The sequence below is a fragment of the Gallus gallus genome, chromosome 14, assembly GCF_016699485.2.
Source record: "Gallus gallus isolate bGalGal1 chromosome 14, bGalGal1.mat.broiler.GRCg7b, whole genome shotgun sequence".
NCBI lineage: Eukaryota > Metazoa > Chordata > Aves > Galliformes > Phasianidae > Gallus > Gallus gallus.
The window spans coordinates 12,856,368-12,870,065 of NC_052545.1; the positions used below are offsets into that span (position 1 = coordinate 12,856,368).

The 13,698-nt window shown below is 40.8% G+C and overlaps 1 protein-coding gene across 6 annotated transcripts in view; it reads left to right on the forward strand.

The window, feature by feature from the left end:
* The first annotated feature begins 15 nt into the window (after nt 1–15).
* The window catches only part of DNAAF8 (dynein axonemal assembly factor 8), an 84,206-nt gene continuing 70,523 nt past the window's right edge, over nt 16–13,698 (forward strand). For 2 of the 6 annotated variants that reach the window (XM_040647718.2, XM_040647721.2), the window contains exons 1-10: nt 16–70; nt 856–1,037; nt 2,890–3,003; nt 3,704–4,180; nt 5,092–5,191; nt 5,543–5,681; nt 6,943–7,089; nt 7,858–7,923; nt 10,576–10,947; nt 12,761–12,920. In XM_040647718.2, the coding sequence (XP_040503652.1) occupies nt 891–1,037; nt 2,890–3,003; nt 3,704–4,180; nt 5,092–5,191; nt 5,543–5,681; nt 6,943–7,089; nt 7,858–7,923; nt 10,576–10,947; nt 12,761–12,920 (1,722 nt within the window). In that variant the 5' untranslated portion in view covers nt 16–70; nt 856–890. Of the gene's footprint in view, nt 1,038–2,889; nt 3,004–3,703; nt 4,181–5,075; nt 5,192–5,542; nt 5,682–6,942; nt 7,090–7,857; nt 7,924–10,575; nt 10,948–12,760; nt 12,921–13,698 lie in introns of those variants that run through there. The other 4 variants (XM_004945394.5, XM_040647720.2, XM_046900734.1 and 1 more) reach the window with 4 other exon arrangements.

Below are 13,698 nucleotides of genomic sequence, written 5' to 3' on the forward strand. Positions count from 1 at the left end.
CAATGGGATTCGAGCGCCGCGGCAGGGCGGGCGCTTCCAGTAGGCGTTACGCTACCCGGCGGTGGCTGAGGTAGGGGAAAAGCAGCCCCAAGGAGGGTGCGGGGCTGTGCTGCCGCCGTGTGTTCTGCATTTATCAGCTACTTCTCTTCATCTCCCCCATGCTGCCGGGGCCGGGATATGCGCGCGGCCGCTCGGAGGCGCCTGAAAGCCGCTATGAGGGCAGAAGGACCAGGCCGGGCCGCGCTGCTCGTGTTGCCATGGCAACGCAGGCGCCGGCTGAAGTGCGCGTGCGCCGCGCTCGCCGCCATCTTGGCAGTTCTACGCGGCAGTGTAACGCCCCGAACCTCCCCGCCTCTCTTAGAAATGGCACTGATGTGCGTCCAGTTTTGATTACCCAGAAATCACACAAATGTGGCATCAAAATTTAAAAAGCGAAGCTTTTTTTTTTTTTTTTTTTTGTGCGGGTTAATTTTCTAGCTTGTTGGCAGCTCCCTGTTGAGCTGTCCTGATGGCTCCTATACGTGGAAAGGAAACAATGGGAGAGAGCTTAAAAATATTTAAGAGGTCAAAGTCCAAGAGCTTGTCTGGTCTCAACTGTTTCGATATAAATGCAGTGAGAAAAAGCCAGCATAAACCACCTTACCTGTCATTTGATCTGTGAGGAGGGGAGCGTGAGAGAAGCGGGAAAGTAAGGAGCAGCTGAGGGTGGGCGGCCCTCCCTGCCAGGGCAGGCTGTGAGAACGGCCTTTCCTCAGGAATCACAGTCCCACCCTGGGAGCACTGAAGGTTCTGCTGAGCCCGGATGCACACGCTTTGTTTGTGCTCTGTACTGATGTTATCCTTTTCTCTCCTGAGGTGTACTTTCATTGAGTGGAAGGCTGGATGTTTAAATGGCCTCAGAAGGGCAAAGTGAGGATGCTGAGCATCCAGCTGAGCCTCCTACAGCTCCTCTTGGGAGTAACAGCACTTTTCGATGGGGAGATATACTTGCTGCAGTGAAAGATCAGCTCCCGTCTCTGGACTCTGACACTTCTACAGTAAGCACTGCAATCTGCCTGTCTTTCTCATTGGCTTTTAGAAAAAAATCCCTGTTCATTGCAGGGGAATTGGACTAGATGGCCTCCAGAGGTCCCTTCCAACTCTAAGAATTCTATGACTATGATTCTATGTACTTGCTTATTCTGCCTATTGTTACTGAGTATATTAATCCACAGCCGTTTGTTTTACTACTGGCCAGAGTGTAATGACCATCTTTTCTTGCTGTATTCTTTGGAAGGTGGGACTGATTTTTCCAGGTGCTAAAGAATGCCAGGTTAGGAAGAGATGGGTAGTGGGCATCTTGCAGAATGACCACACATTTTTTTCTTAGTTTGTTCTGTCAAAAATACACTATGTAAGAATCATACAGCTGATTTAAAATCAAATGCTAAGATTTTATCCTGGATAATATTGTACTATTTAGTTAGTAATGTGCTGTCCAGACAGTAGGTCCGTTAGCATGGTTTTCTACAGTTGAGGGTCACAGGAAAGTCATATTCTGGAAGTCTTTGTGGTCCCCTGAAAAAGCATTTGGCAGATATTTGATCCCTGGATTCTACTTCTTTCCCTGCCTGTAGCCAACTGTTGATTCCTGTTCTTCAATTCTATCTGCAAAGAAATATAATGCTGTTAACCTTTTAACATAAAGCATGAGATCGATAGAAATTGTGAGGTATTTTTCACTGTGATGTGTTTTTTTACTTGCTGGATTCTAATGGCTGGGACAGGCTGCCTGTTGACAGCTGAAGATCTCTGCTCACAGGACATCAACAATCTGGTGAAAATTCTGTTTTAGTTACTTAAAGCAACCGTTGCTTTTTTAATATGTGTTTATGCAGTATAGATTTAGGGCCAGCACTCAGGAGTGATTTCCAGTCATTCTTGTTCAATAGGTGTACAAAAAAGTTCTGACAAAGTGATAGTTTTGTGTCTTTGAGCCAAGTAACAATTTATAACTCTAAGTCATATTGAATCCTTTTTTTTTTTCTTTTACTCTTAAATAACATCCAAATTCTTTGTTTCTGTTACATGTGGAACAAATTTCCTGCTGAAGGAACTGCAGCAGTCTTCTTGGCACTTACATGCTACCCTTAATTTGCATTCAAAAGATCTGCTTGTATGATCCCTCTCCTGCTTTCTGTACAACAGTAGCTTGCTGAGCCTGTGGTTTCAGAGCTGTACCTTTGTCCCAGAGGTTTCCACTTGTAGGAAGATACATTTATGCATCTGAGATCTGTCCCTCAATGGGCTGTGCTCATACATTGAGAGGGGGTGCTGACAAACAGCATTTTATGCTCTGAAGTGCTTTCATTGTCCTGAAATGCATTTTATTAGGAGGAAAGAAGTTGAACTGGAGTTTCCCCTAAGTTAGGAAAAAATAATTATGCTAGAGAGAGTTATCCAAAGTGTGAGCTATTGAAAAGACATACTTAGAAAACAGACAAGCAGGGAACCTGGGTCCTGGCTTCTGAGAAGCTGCTCATTCTTTTTGTTGTTTGTGCAGAGCAATTAATCTCAAACACATATCATATGTTCAGATAAGAGGTTTTTTCCAAAGCTATTTGAATCCTGCCCGGCCAAGTGTGGCACTTTAACATCTTATGTGTTTGTTTGTTTGTTTTTATTATTTGTTGGGTATTTTTACTGCTGTAGTTTGCTCAAATGTTAGGTCAGTGTAAAACAGCCTGAGTGATGGGCTATCAGGCTGCCTAATGAAAGTGTAACTGAAGAGAAAACTGTGGTTTCTGAACTTCAGTCAAGTGGTGACAACATAGAGTTTGTCACCACAGAACAGTGAAAGTCACATTTACAGTCTTTTATTTAACTTCTCTTTTTTGTTGTTGTTGATAGTCTGACTGTGAGAGCGATGGGGAGCTTTTCATCTTCCAGCGAGAGCAACCCAACTTGATTCCTGACCTGTCAGATGAGCTACTGGAATTTTCCCTGGAAGACTCAGACATGCAGGTTGTGACCGTAGTGTGCAGGCTGTATTGCTGTAAACCTGCTCTTCCATCCATTTCCAATACAAACAGCTGCTTTTACCTGACTAATTTGACTGAGAGGTGTGACAGAAGAGCATGGTCTCCAGTACTTTCTCCCATCAGAAGTTAGGCTTTATCTCTTTAGTGCCCCTTTTAAGCCTTCTCTTGTTTTTTAGATCTTTTTTTATTTTAATTTTATTTATTTATTTATTTTGGATCTCTTAGTTTTATTTTCCTTTTACATTTTTAAATGTAAATGACACTCCTTAGTTCCTAGTGACACAGATGCCCTCTTTTATTAAAATGCTAACCGGTCTTTTCTTTGCTCATAGTCCTGTCTCTTAAGGAATTATTCAGTCACTTCTAAATCTAATAAATCTTGTTATGAATAATGTACATAATAAAGGGAGGGAAGGAATTTTTTGTGTGCGTGTGTAATAACAGGTGCGCAGTGGGATACAAATCACCAATTTCTAGTCAGAAGGATCATACAAATATTTATAGCCTGACAATTACACCAAATCCTGAAGAAAGATGCTGCTGCTAACTGACTTTATGGACCTTTCTGTAATAAGCTCAGTAGCTAGAGCTGTTATCTGCCAATCATTTGTTTTGTTTTAGTGTCAGCTCCTATAGCTCAGGAGATGTGACTTTTTGCATGTATATATTTTCTTTACTGGTAGAAAAAAGAGAAAAAGAAATGGAATGGAGATCTGAAGAGTCTTGGCCATCAGGAAAAAACAGATGGTGCCCAAGTCATTGCAAAAGAATATGTTCAAGTGATTAAAGATGAGGCTTCCAATCTTTCCAGCCATACTGAAGAAATTCCAAGCCAAAAGGAAGCTGTTGTTGAAGAGTCTCTTGCAGATTCCACAGATGGACTTGAAGAGGAAGAACCAGGAAGGCAACAGGCCAGGGAAAAAAGGAATTCTTGTCGTAATACATCATTGTTATTGGAGGAACTGTGCAGTAAGAAAGAGAGAAGAAAGCTTATAGAGACGAAGATACTCTCAAAAATATTTCTAGAGCCATCACCAGGCCACCCTGAGCTAAATAATAAGCCTCCCTCACGTGGCATTAGCAAAAGTCTAGAAAGAAGTGCTAAAGAAGAAACTTCTGCAGCTGGCCATCTTCAAGAACTAACCTGTCTGTCACTGCAGGTAGGTGGCCCAAACAGTTTCATAGGGCTGCTCATTCAGTAGAGAAGCTAATGCATTGCTTCGACAATCCTACTAAAATAAGAAATCAAAATGCCAAATTCTGTATGTGACAGCATTTTACTTTTTTGCTTTTGTTGAGGTCCAGAATTTGGGTTTTCTTGGTCTGTGTGCTATGCAACTTAGTGAGAAGCTGTCTTTATCTCATGGAGATGCTACTACGTGTCCATAATAGTAGCAAAAGCTATTGGTCAGTATCATGGTTAGTGATCTTATTCACAAACACCAACCATGGCATCTGTGCCTAGGAAAGCAGGGATCTCTTTTGTTTGTTAAAACAATGAGCTTTTTGGCCTTCCAGCATCTTGTCTCTTCTGTAGCACTATAGTAATATAAGTTCACCTGAATTATTTATTTCTTCCTTAGTGTTCATATTATATAATGAACTTACATGTCACTGTAGTGGAAATGCTTCAGGAAATCCTGAAGCAGTGATTGAGCACCTGGTGGGAAGGCAGGGCCAACGCAGGGGAGCTCAGGTGCATGCAATGCACTGAGTGACCAGAAGGGCTGGAGCCAGGATCCACCCCCTCCCAGCCCTCATTTAAGGCTTGGCAGTGGAGGTGAGGGCATTGTTGCTGGAGATCCCTGCCTACCTGAGGCCTTCCAAAGGTGTGCAACTCTTTTCCTTTGTTTCTCTATCTATAGCTGCTGTATTTAGGCTCCTTCTCATTTGCTGTAGCCAAGGACTTTATCATACTGCTGTTATCATTCTATTATAGTGTTATGCTTGTGTATTTACGTATGGTAGGATAACCAACCAGGTTAGCACGAAGAGTTTAAGTCAAAAGAGCTCTTATTTTGTATCAGCCTTTTGATGGTGAATTTTCTATCACAGTCTGCTTGTCTTTCAGTGTACCGAGAACTGGGATCTAGATAAGACTTCTATGGAGCTGAAGCAGCAGAAAAATACACATAATGATCACGCAGAAAATTTCTTCTCAGAAGATTACGGTAATGCTGTTAAACTAATACTGAATATACTGAAAACATGTAAAAACAGGTGAAACTCACTTTCATATGTTTGTCATTCCCTGCTGCATCATCTTGAATGTTGAGGTTGTAGTGACTTTTTTTTTTTGACAATTTCTTTAAAACACTAAGCTTCCTCTGGATCTTGCTTTTGTGGCCTGTCATGGCCTAGGTTAAGATAGATGGAAATCTGAAGTGTGTTTCATCAGAGCTGGATGATAACAGTGTGTTTATCCTTCCCTTCTCTCTGGCTGTAGAGAAAGGTACAATAGGCAGTCCAATGGTAGAAGACCACAAATGATTTTTTTTTTCTTTTTTGCTGTTCTCCAATAGAGACCTTCAGAAGTAGATCTGAAAAGCAGCTCATGGAAAAGTTAGAAGAGCTGTGTAACAGGCAATCCAGGACACTGTCTTCACGTTGCAGGTGGCCATCAGCCAAAATCTCCTTTCATGAAGAGCAAGAGAACAAGAAGTAGGTCAATTTGTTATATACAGGAGGTAGCTGTTATTAGAAGTAGAAGCTCAGGGTGCCTTTCTCTGTAGAAAGCTCATGTTGTAGTTGGAATATGTTACAGTTTCATTAAAGGAGAAAACAAAGGCTCAGTCATTCATATACGTTTGATCATGAGCAGTCAGTATCCTGCTCCCTTAGCATTCTCCACCAAATATGAGTTTTCTTTAGATCTTAGCATACCCATCTTGCAAAATTAGGGAAACAAAGCTGAGCAAATGATCATGGCCATGTTTTTTGTGGTTTTAAGTATTTTTAGGGCTTGCAGTTTTTTTACTGGTCTCAATTTAGCTAAAGTATGATATGCCTTTTTTCTCTTTTAAAGTATTCATTTAGATGTCTGTGCATTTGCATGGTTCTGTGTGAAGGAAATGGGTTTCCAAACTGCTCACAGGGAGCAAAATCACTGGTAGTGGTACAGAGGTGTATGGGTACTGTTGAGTCACAGCCTGAACCACTGATAGAGCACCTGGGGAAAGGACCGGGTCAGCCCTGGGAGCACAGGTGAAGGCAATTCAGCTGTGTGTCCAGAAGGGGTGGTGCCTGGCTGCACCTCTGTTAGACTTCATTTAGGGGCTGACTGCCACTAGGGAAGGATCTCTGGTTGGAGATCCCTCCCTTGTGGAGTTTTCCCTGCTAGCCTACACCTTTAGAGGTGGGTGAGCACTTTTCCTTTCCCTTTGTAATTACACTTCCTGTATCAGCATTCCACCACATTGATCTTTCTGATTGTTACAAGAGGAAGTAATAGTGAAACAAGCCTATTAATTGGAAGGTGAAAAGAGTCCTTGTTGCCAGAGCAGGGAAAGCCATGAAGGTGATTTGCAGTTTTTATGCTCTGAAGGATAAAATGGAATTGCCAAAGGAGGCAGAGAGGAAAAAGGGGCCTATTTTTGCTGATTGATGTAGGGCTCTTTTTAGACTTAAGTTCTTTGGTACTGTAACTGCCTGCCTTTGTTCTCCAGAGTAGTTTTACGATGTCAGCTTTTAGAACTAGATATCCCTCATCATGCTGCCAGTGATCTGTATTCCTAGGGGGAACCTGAATCTTTGAGTTCAGTTCTGAAAGGTGATGGACAGTAGGCAGTAGCAGAATCTGAGTCTGCAGTAGCTGAGCGCTAAGCTCCTTTCACAATCCAATTTTTAATGTAATCCATGCCCTGCAGGACATCTTGTCTTGATAAGGTACAGGAAATGCTGAAACAGTGTTTTCTATACTTAGGGATGTTGCCTTCCTCTCATCTTCACCAAGTTCTCTTAGGATGGATGCAGTGAGATTGCAGTGCCTGCCAGAGCCTCCAACTGTATATGTAGATTTAAGAGATGCCGAACCACAGAAGTCAGTAACATTCCCTGATGAGAAACAGAGGTAAATTCTGGCTTTATTATTAGTGATAAGTCAGTAGCAATCAGTGGAAAATTGAAACCTTCTCTCTGCATCTCATTCTTGTGAAATGTAACTTTAACTTCCACTCCTCTGTGACCTTAGTAGGAAAGCATAACCCATAGTAGAGCATGCAAGTACTCTGAAGAGACAGTAACTTTTCTCAGAACAAGTAAAGGTGCAGGAAAGGAGACAACACAGAACAGACACGCAAATTGTCCAGGGGATAACACTTGAAGTTTTCCATGCTCTAAAGGAGTGAGCAGTGACTGCAAGGCAATGCTTGCAGCTGTTGGTTGGAATTGAGCTAGCATTCTGACAGCACTGTGTGTGAAATGGCTTTCATTGACTACATTTGTGGCAAACAACTGTTGGTGCTGATTTCTCAGTCTCCTATGTGATAAGAAGGCCCTACATAGTCAGTTCTTGTAAGCCAAATTCACCTCAGTCTGCAACAGATTCTAGCAAATGTGCCTGTCCTTAGAGGTAAAGCTGTCTGAGATAGCTCTTTGCTCCCTTTTCAGGGTACATGTTTATGAGAAACCTTTTTAATGAAGAGCAAAGTGCAGCTAGCACATTGTGATCTAGAGTTGCTTGAATTTTTTTTCTGGAATAATAAAATCAGGAGCTATCAATAAGACCTAGAGATCTGCCCTAAAAGTTTTCCCTCTTTTTCCTGAGGGCCCTGAAACTTGAATCTTGGAAATGACTAAGTCACTGCACAGTTTTAACACTGTCCCATTTATTTCATAGTGCAGGTGACAGCTCCACTGATGAAGATGAGACTATGACTGTTATGGACCAAGAAGAGAGGAAAATGTAAGATTCTTTACCTTGACCATAATTCAAGTGAAGTGATAATTAACTTTTTCAGAAATCAAAATTATTCCTCTAATAGTGATCAGAGTGAGAGCTCACATATGAAAGTATCTCTGTTTCTCATGTTTACGGCAGAATTGTCCAGCCTAATAGCAAAGATGTTTCAGTCTGGACCCAGAGTTCTCTTACATGGTAAAGATACTGAAGTTAGAAACCAACTGTCAGTGTGTGAGACAGACCTTGCTTCTTTACAGCTGCATGGCAGTAACTTAAAGAAAGTAGATGTGAGTGGCTGGGAGACCTGGCTCTTTCTACAGACAGGTTTGAGTGATGTGAGAACTCTTATAAAATTTAAGACTCAAAACCAAACTCTCAAAATGTTGTAGGGAATTGACTCAGTCACGCCTTTATTTTTAGAAATAATAAAGTAAGCTAGAACGTTCATTTAAGTGTTGAATACAGTGTGTGGGCAGGGATGCTCACAACTCCCCTTAATTGTTCTAATATATGTTCTTATATATGGTTATGGAATCCTGAACTGTAGATTCTTCAATAGGCACAGATGCCAGCCCTTTCCTGTTACTAAATTTAGGTGTTGATTCATACTCATAGCATAGGTAGTTATTCATCCATTTAACGTGAAGTAGGTATGTCAGATTTTAAATCTTACTGCATTTATACTGTGTTAAATTTAGCATGATGCATGGAAGTTCACACTTCCACAGTACAGTGGACAAAGCAGAACATTTTGTATTGTTTTGCCAGCCAATTACTCTTTTTTTGTTTGTTTTTAAATAGTCTGAAAGAACAAATGATGTGACAAGGAACAAAGCCAACTACTCAGCATAATTCATAACATCTAATCCCAAACCAGCATAAAGCAGGGATGAGATGTTTCTTGGGGAACTCTCACTGGCACTGATGCAAATGCAGAAGTTACATCAGTGTAAATACAGAGTGATGGAGAGCAGAACTTAGCTGAGTGTATTTTTATCTGTTTTAATGTTGCTAAAATAAATACACGTACAAAACATGTGGCCAACATTATTCAGTTCTGTTTCTAAATAAGAAAGCCTATCTCAGCATCTCATCCTTCTGATCTCCTTCATGTGAGTTCAGTGCCATTTTCCATCTTACCTGGATGGAGCTATTAAACAGAGCTGCATGTTCTGTAGCACAATGTACTTCCATGTTAGGACCTTAAGGAGACAGTCTTATGATCTCTGGGCACCTACTTAGCATAGAAAGTACTGTTAATTTATCCCTTGAGTGACCAGATAATCAGTGCCATCTCTCACACTATGGTGTGAGGCTGTAGTCCAATACATGCCTCTGTCCTAAAATTCCTGCTTTATTTTCTGACTCTATTAAAGTAGGCAGGAGAGCACAAAACAAATTTGCTTGTCTTACTAGAGACAAAGGTCAATAACTCTCCGGAACTTACAAATGTGTCAGTAGAACCCTTCATTCTTTCTCACCTGCTTTGTTCTTGTTTGACTTATTCTGTGGTAGAGCTTGAAGGCCTGTATCTTTTAGCCTGATGTTAGTGTTAACCTGCAGCTCTGAATGTTCAAGGATATTTTTCTAGATGTAATATTCAGGAAGGGAAAAAAAAGACAACAGGAAAGTAATTGCTAGCAGCCCACACCTGTGTAGATGAATTCCAGTGTCACAACTCAGAATCTGAGTTGTTCATCTTGTAAATGCAGTGTATGTTGTACTACCCATAGAATCTCTAAGTTGGAAGAGAGGGATCATCAAGTCCAACTCCTGACTTTGTAGAGGACCACCCAAATATCAAACCATTCTTCTGAGAATGTTGTCCAAACTATTGTGGTTTAAACTGGGAGGCAATTAAGCAAGACCCCATACACTACACAAAAGCTTCTTGAACTCCAGCAGACTTGATGCCGTGACCAATTCTCATCTACTGACCTTGGTATCCAGCGGGGAAGGGGTTAACATACCTGTATTACTTAAGAATACTCCTTAATACTCCAGCTGTCAATGTTAAATGTTGATACAATGGCTAGAGAAATGAGTTTCTTAATGAGGAAAAGTGCTTTCTGTCTGGATTTTCTTTGTATTTTCAGCTGCTACTTAGGAATAGCTACAAATTAGCAGTTTTGTAGTTGATAATTTGGGAGCCTCACTGCTGAACAGAGCTACAAGACAAAAGAACCTTATCTGCTGTCATGACATGCTGTCATGATAGGATATTTCACATCAGAACAATCACAGTATTGTACTACTAACAGATCAACAGTCACTTTGACTGGGAGGAGGCACAGGTGAAATGAAGTGAAACACCCTGAAATGCAATGAGTTTAGATGAACTCTTCCTATGTGCCTATTTGAGTTCCAATGCCCATATCCCAAGAGGATGAAAATCTGCAGACACTGATTTCCATGCTGACATGCTATTTGTTCAGGGCTCTTATACTAATTCTCTTCTGACTGTAATGCAGAAGAGGGAAACAAATTCCCAATAAGATCAAATCTTGTTCTGTCACTGTCTTGTTTGTTGCTTATGTGCTGGTGCTGCTATCAAAGGCTATTATCTGTGTTGATGCCCCTCATGAGAAGTTCTTCAGAGTGTGTGGGTTTTTTTTTAGTGCTCTATCTTGATTAAATCTTTGTTTACTTTATCAGCAGGAAGAATTGCTCAGGGAAGTGCCTGCTACTGCAACAACTCCGTAGAGCCCGTAAAGAGGCCTCAGAGCTTCTTCACAAAGCATCTGCCCCAGCTGAAAGACTCAAGGGCATAAAACAGGATCCAGAAAGTCTGGAAGAGATGGATGCCTTTAAAGTCAGTCAAAATCAAAATTTTAAAATGAGAGAAGGGACGAATGAGGTCATTTCCAGGAAACTGGTGAGGTTGGAGCCAGAGAAAAGAAATACCTCCTTGTCAAGCCAGAGAGACAATGGAGCTGATATAGAAACAAAAAGCGTAATGAAAGCTGAGAAGGTTCAACATTTGGGAAATGCTTCAGAATCTCCTCTACCTACAAAAGAATTTCCAAGGTATCACACAAGAAAAGTCACCAGTGGTTTTCATTATGCCTTATCTAATTGTGTAAGATTAAAGAACACTACTTGCATGGTATGTAAGTTGGAGCAAAAGGATGTGTCTAGTTTTCTTACCTAGGAAATCAGTTAAGCCTGGCAGCTATTGTATAACGTTTTAGATGCAGACAGACTTAGTAGATCAGAGAATTGGCCTGAGATTAGGCATAGTAAGTTTGGTCACTTTCTCTAGGTTTTGAACCTAGATAAGAGGGGGATAACAGTATTGATCTGCATTATTAAGGATAAAACTGAGGTTTACTACACCAAGTATCATAGAAAATAGGTCTGGAATAGTCCATTTCTCTGCATCAATATAAGCTGAACTACAATTTAACCCTTTCCACCCAATCTTTATGCAACCTAGTCTTGAAATCTTTGATGGTGAGGATTCCCTGACTCCCCAGGTAGTACATTTCACTGCTTGATTATCCTTACAGTTTGAAAGCTATTACTTTAATCCAATTTAAGTTATCCAAGCTCCAATTTAAGTTTATTACTTCTTGCATTCCTCATGACGTGGAAAATGGTTTATTCCCTTTCTTGGCATAAAAAAAACCCTTACAAACTGGAAGTTGTATAGCATGTCTCCTTGTATCATTTTCACTTCTCCTGAACAAAACAATTCTAACTCTGTCATCAAGAATAGAAGGGCAAGAGCTCAGAGAGCAAAGTGTAACCATGAGGAGCTGGTTATACCACAGAAACACTCCAAGAAAGCTAGAAAGGAGAAGCAGCAATGGTAACAATCAGGGAAATCAGAGAGCTTGCTCCAGTTATTCTTTAGGCTGCGTGAAGTGCATTCTGCTTAGGGTCTAATTTCAAACTGAAATCAGGTAGCCAACTTGTGCCCCTGCCCATCTATTTGAGAGTTCTCCATTATGCTGACTTTTCAATAGTTATATTCTGCCCACCATTTTCAGCATGACATTTAATACTTTGACATGATGTATGAGCCCTTGGAAAAAAAAAGTTAGAATCTGGAATCTGTCTGCTTCAGAGGCTACTACTTTTTCAGTGTTAAACAGTTGCCTACCCTACCACTTAAACACTAAAGCTAACATGTACTTGGTTCAAATGGGAGATGGTTCATTGTGGGTTGTTTTGTCAAGTGATTTCTGATATTAAAGTTCAGTGCTTCCATCAGTTCTATAAAAACAGCATTTTGTCTGCCTGTTAGCCTGCCACATAGACTGTGGCTTGGCAAGCTGTTGTTGAGTAAAACATCACAATGGTTTTAAAAAATTCCAGTTTTCTTTCTTACTATTCAAATCATTGGGTACCTGAAGCTTACAGGCTTGTGAAGAAATTGAACTTAGTGTTTGCTGTGGAAATGGCAGATGAAATCTTGCTGCAGACATCAAAATACTGAAAGGCAGGTCTTGCTTCAGGGAAAACTTGTCACTGTTTAGCACGTAAAAAAGGAAACAGGGTTAGAAGACTGACTATTTTGGTGAGGAGAAAGGGAGTGAAGTCTTAAACAAGCCTCTGCTAAATGGCATGTTTTGGTCTCCAGCCAGTTGTCCCCACTTATCAGAGGTTTGAGGTCTGCTCTTTTCCTTTGCTATTTTTACATAGTCAATGACAAGTTCTTGTGGTCCCCTACCTCCAACACCATAAGTGCTTTCTAAGACTATTTTAGCATTTCAAATCATGATTCATCCTCAAGTGTTAGGGTATAAATATAAGGGAAAAAATATAAACAGAAGAACTAGGGTGTTTTTCTCCCTAGTGAAAAGTTAAAGCAAAGAAGAATCTGTATATTTTTCAGGACAGAAGAAAGTAACAGAGAGCTATCCCAAAAGGAAGAACAGATGAAAGAGAAACATGTGAGATGTGGATTCCAGGAGCAGCTGGAGAGATTGCAGCCTCAACAATCAGTTTCTGGAAAGCAGTTGATGGCAGAGAAAACACCTGTTTTGTTCCACACGGTTAGTAGTTCAGCATAGGACTGTCTCTTTTAGAGTGACTTCCTGGCCAAATGTAGATGTGGTCCTAGAAGCAAGAAGTCATTTTTGTCCCACTATTTAAAATCTGTGGGGGTGTGTTTGGTTTTTTTTTTTGTGGAGCAGCATTACCTGGATAGATGAGCAGCCCTACAGCTCTTCTCCCATGTTAATGACATTTCTTTTCACCTCTCCTGTATGAAGTGTGCTCCTTGTATAGCTGCCCACCAGACTTGGTGTATGAGGGCATGACAGGAATCCTGGCTTGCTGAAGTCACCAGGCTCAGGGCCGTTTACTTCACTGGAGCCAGACTTTCACACATGATCTTTCATAACTTTTTAGAAAAAATGTTTTCACTGTTGTACTTCTAAAACAAAGCCTATGCTGAGTACTATCTAGCAGCCTTGTATTTCACTTCTGTGGGCATTTGTGAATAAACAGTTGTTGAGGATTGTGATTTTAATAATAAATCTGGCTTTTGGCTGGAGCCCTGATTAAGGGAATGTGAAATTATCCTATTTTTTCCTAAACCATGGCTCAGAGAACAGAGCAGTGTTTCCTTCTGAGCAGATTTGTATATGTAATCCTAATTCATCCTTGCACTGATTTCAGTGAGCAGAGAATGTAAGAGGAGATAAACTACAGTTTGTCCACAGGTTCACCGTAATGACTTGTCTGGACTAATAGCAATGACAAAGCGTGACCTAAGCTCAGGGCTGGACTACTAGATGTGCTTGGTTTTTAATGAATTGAAGGCTGTAT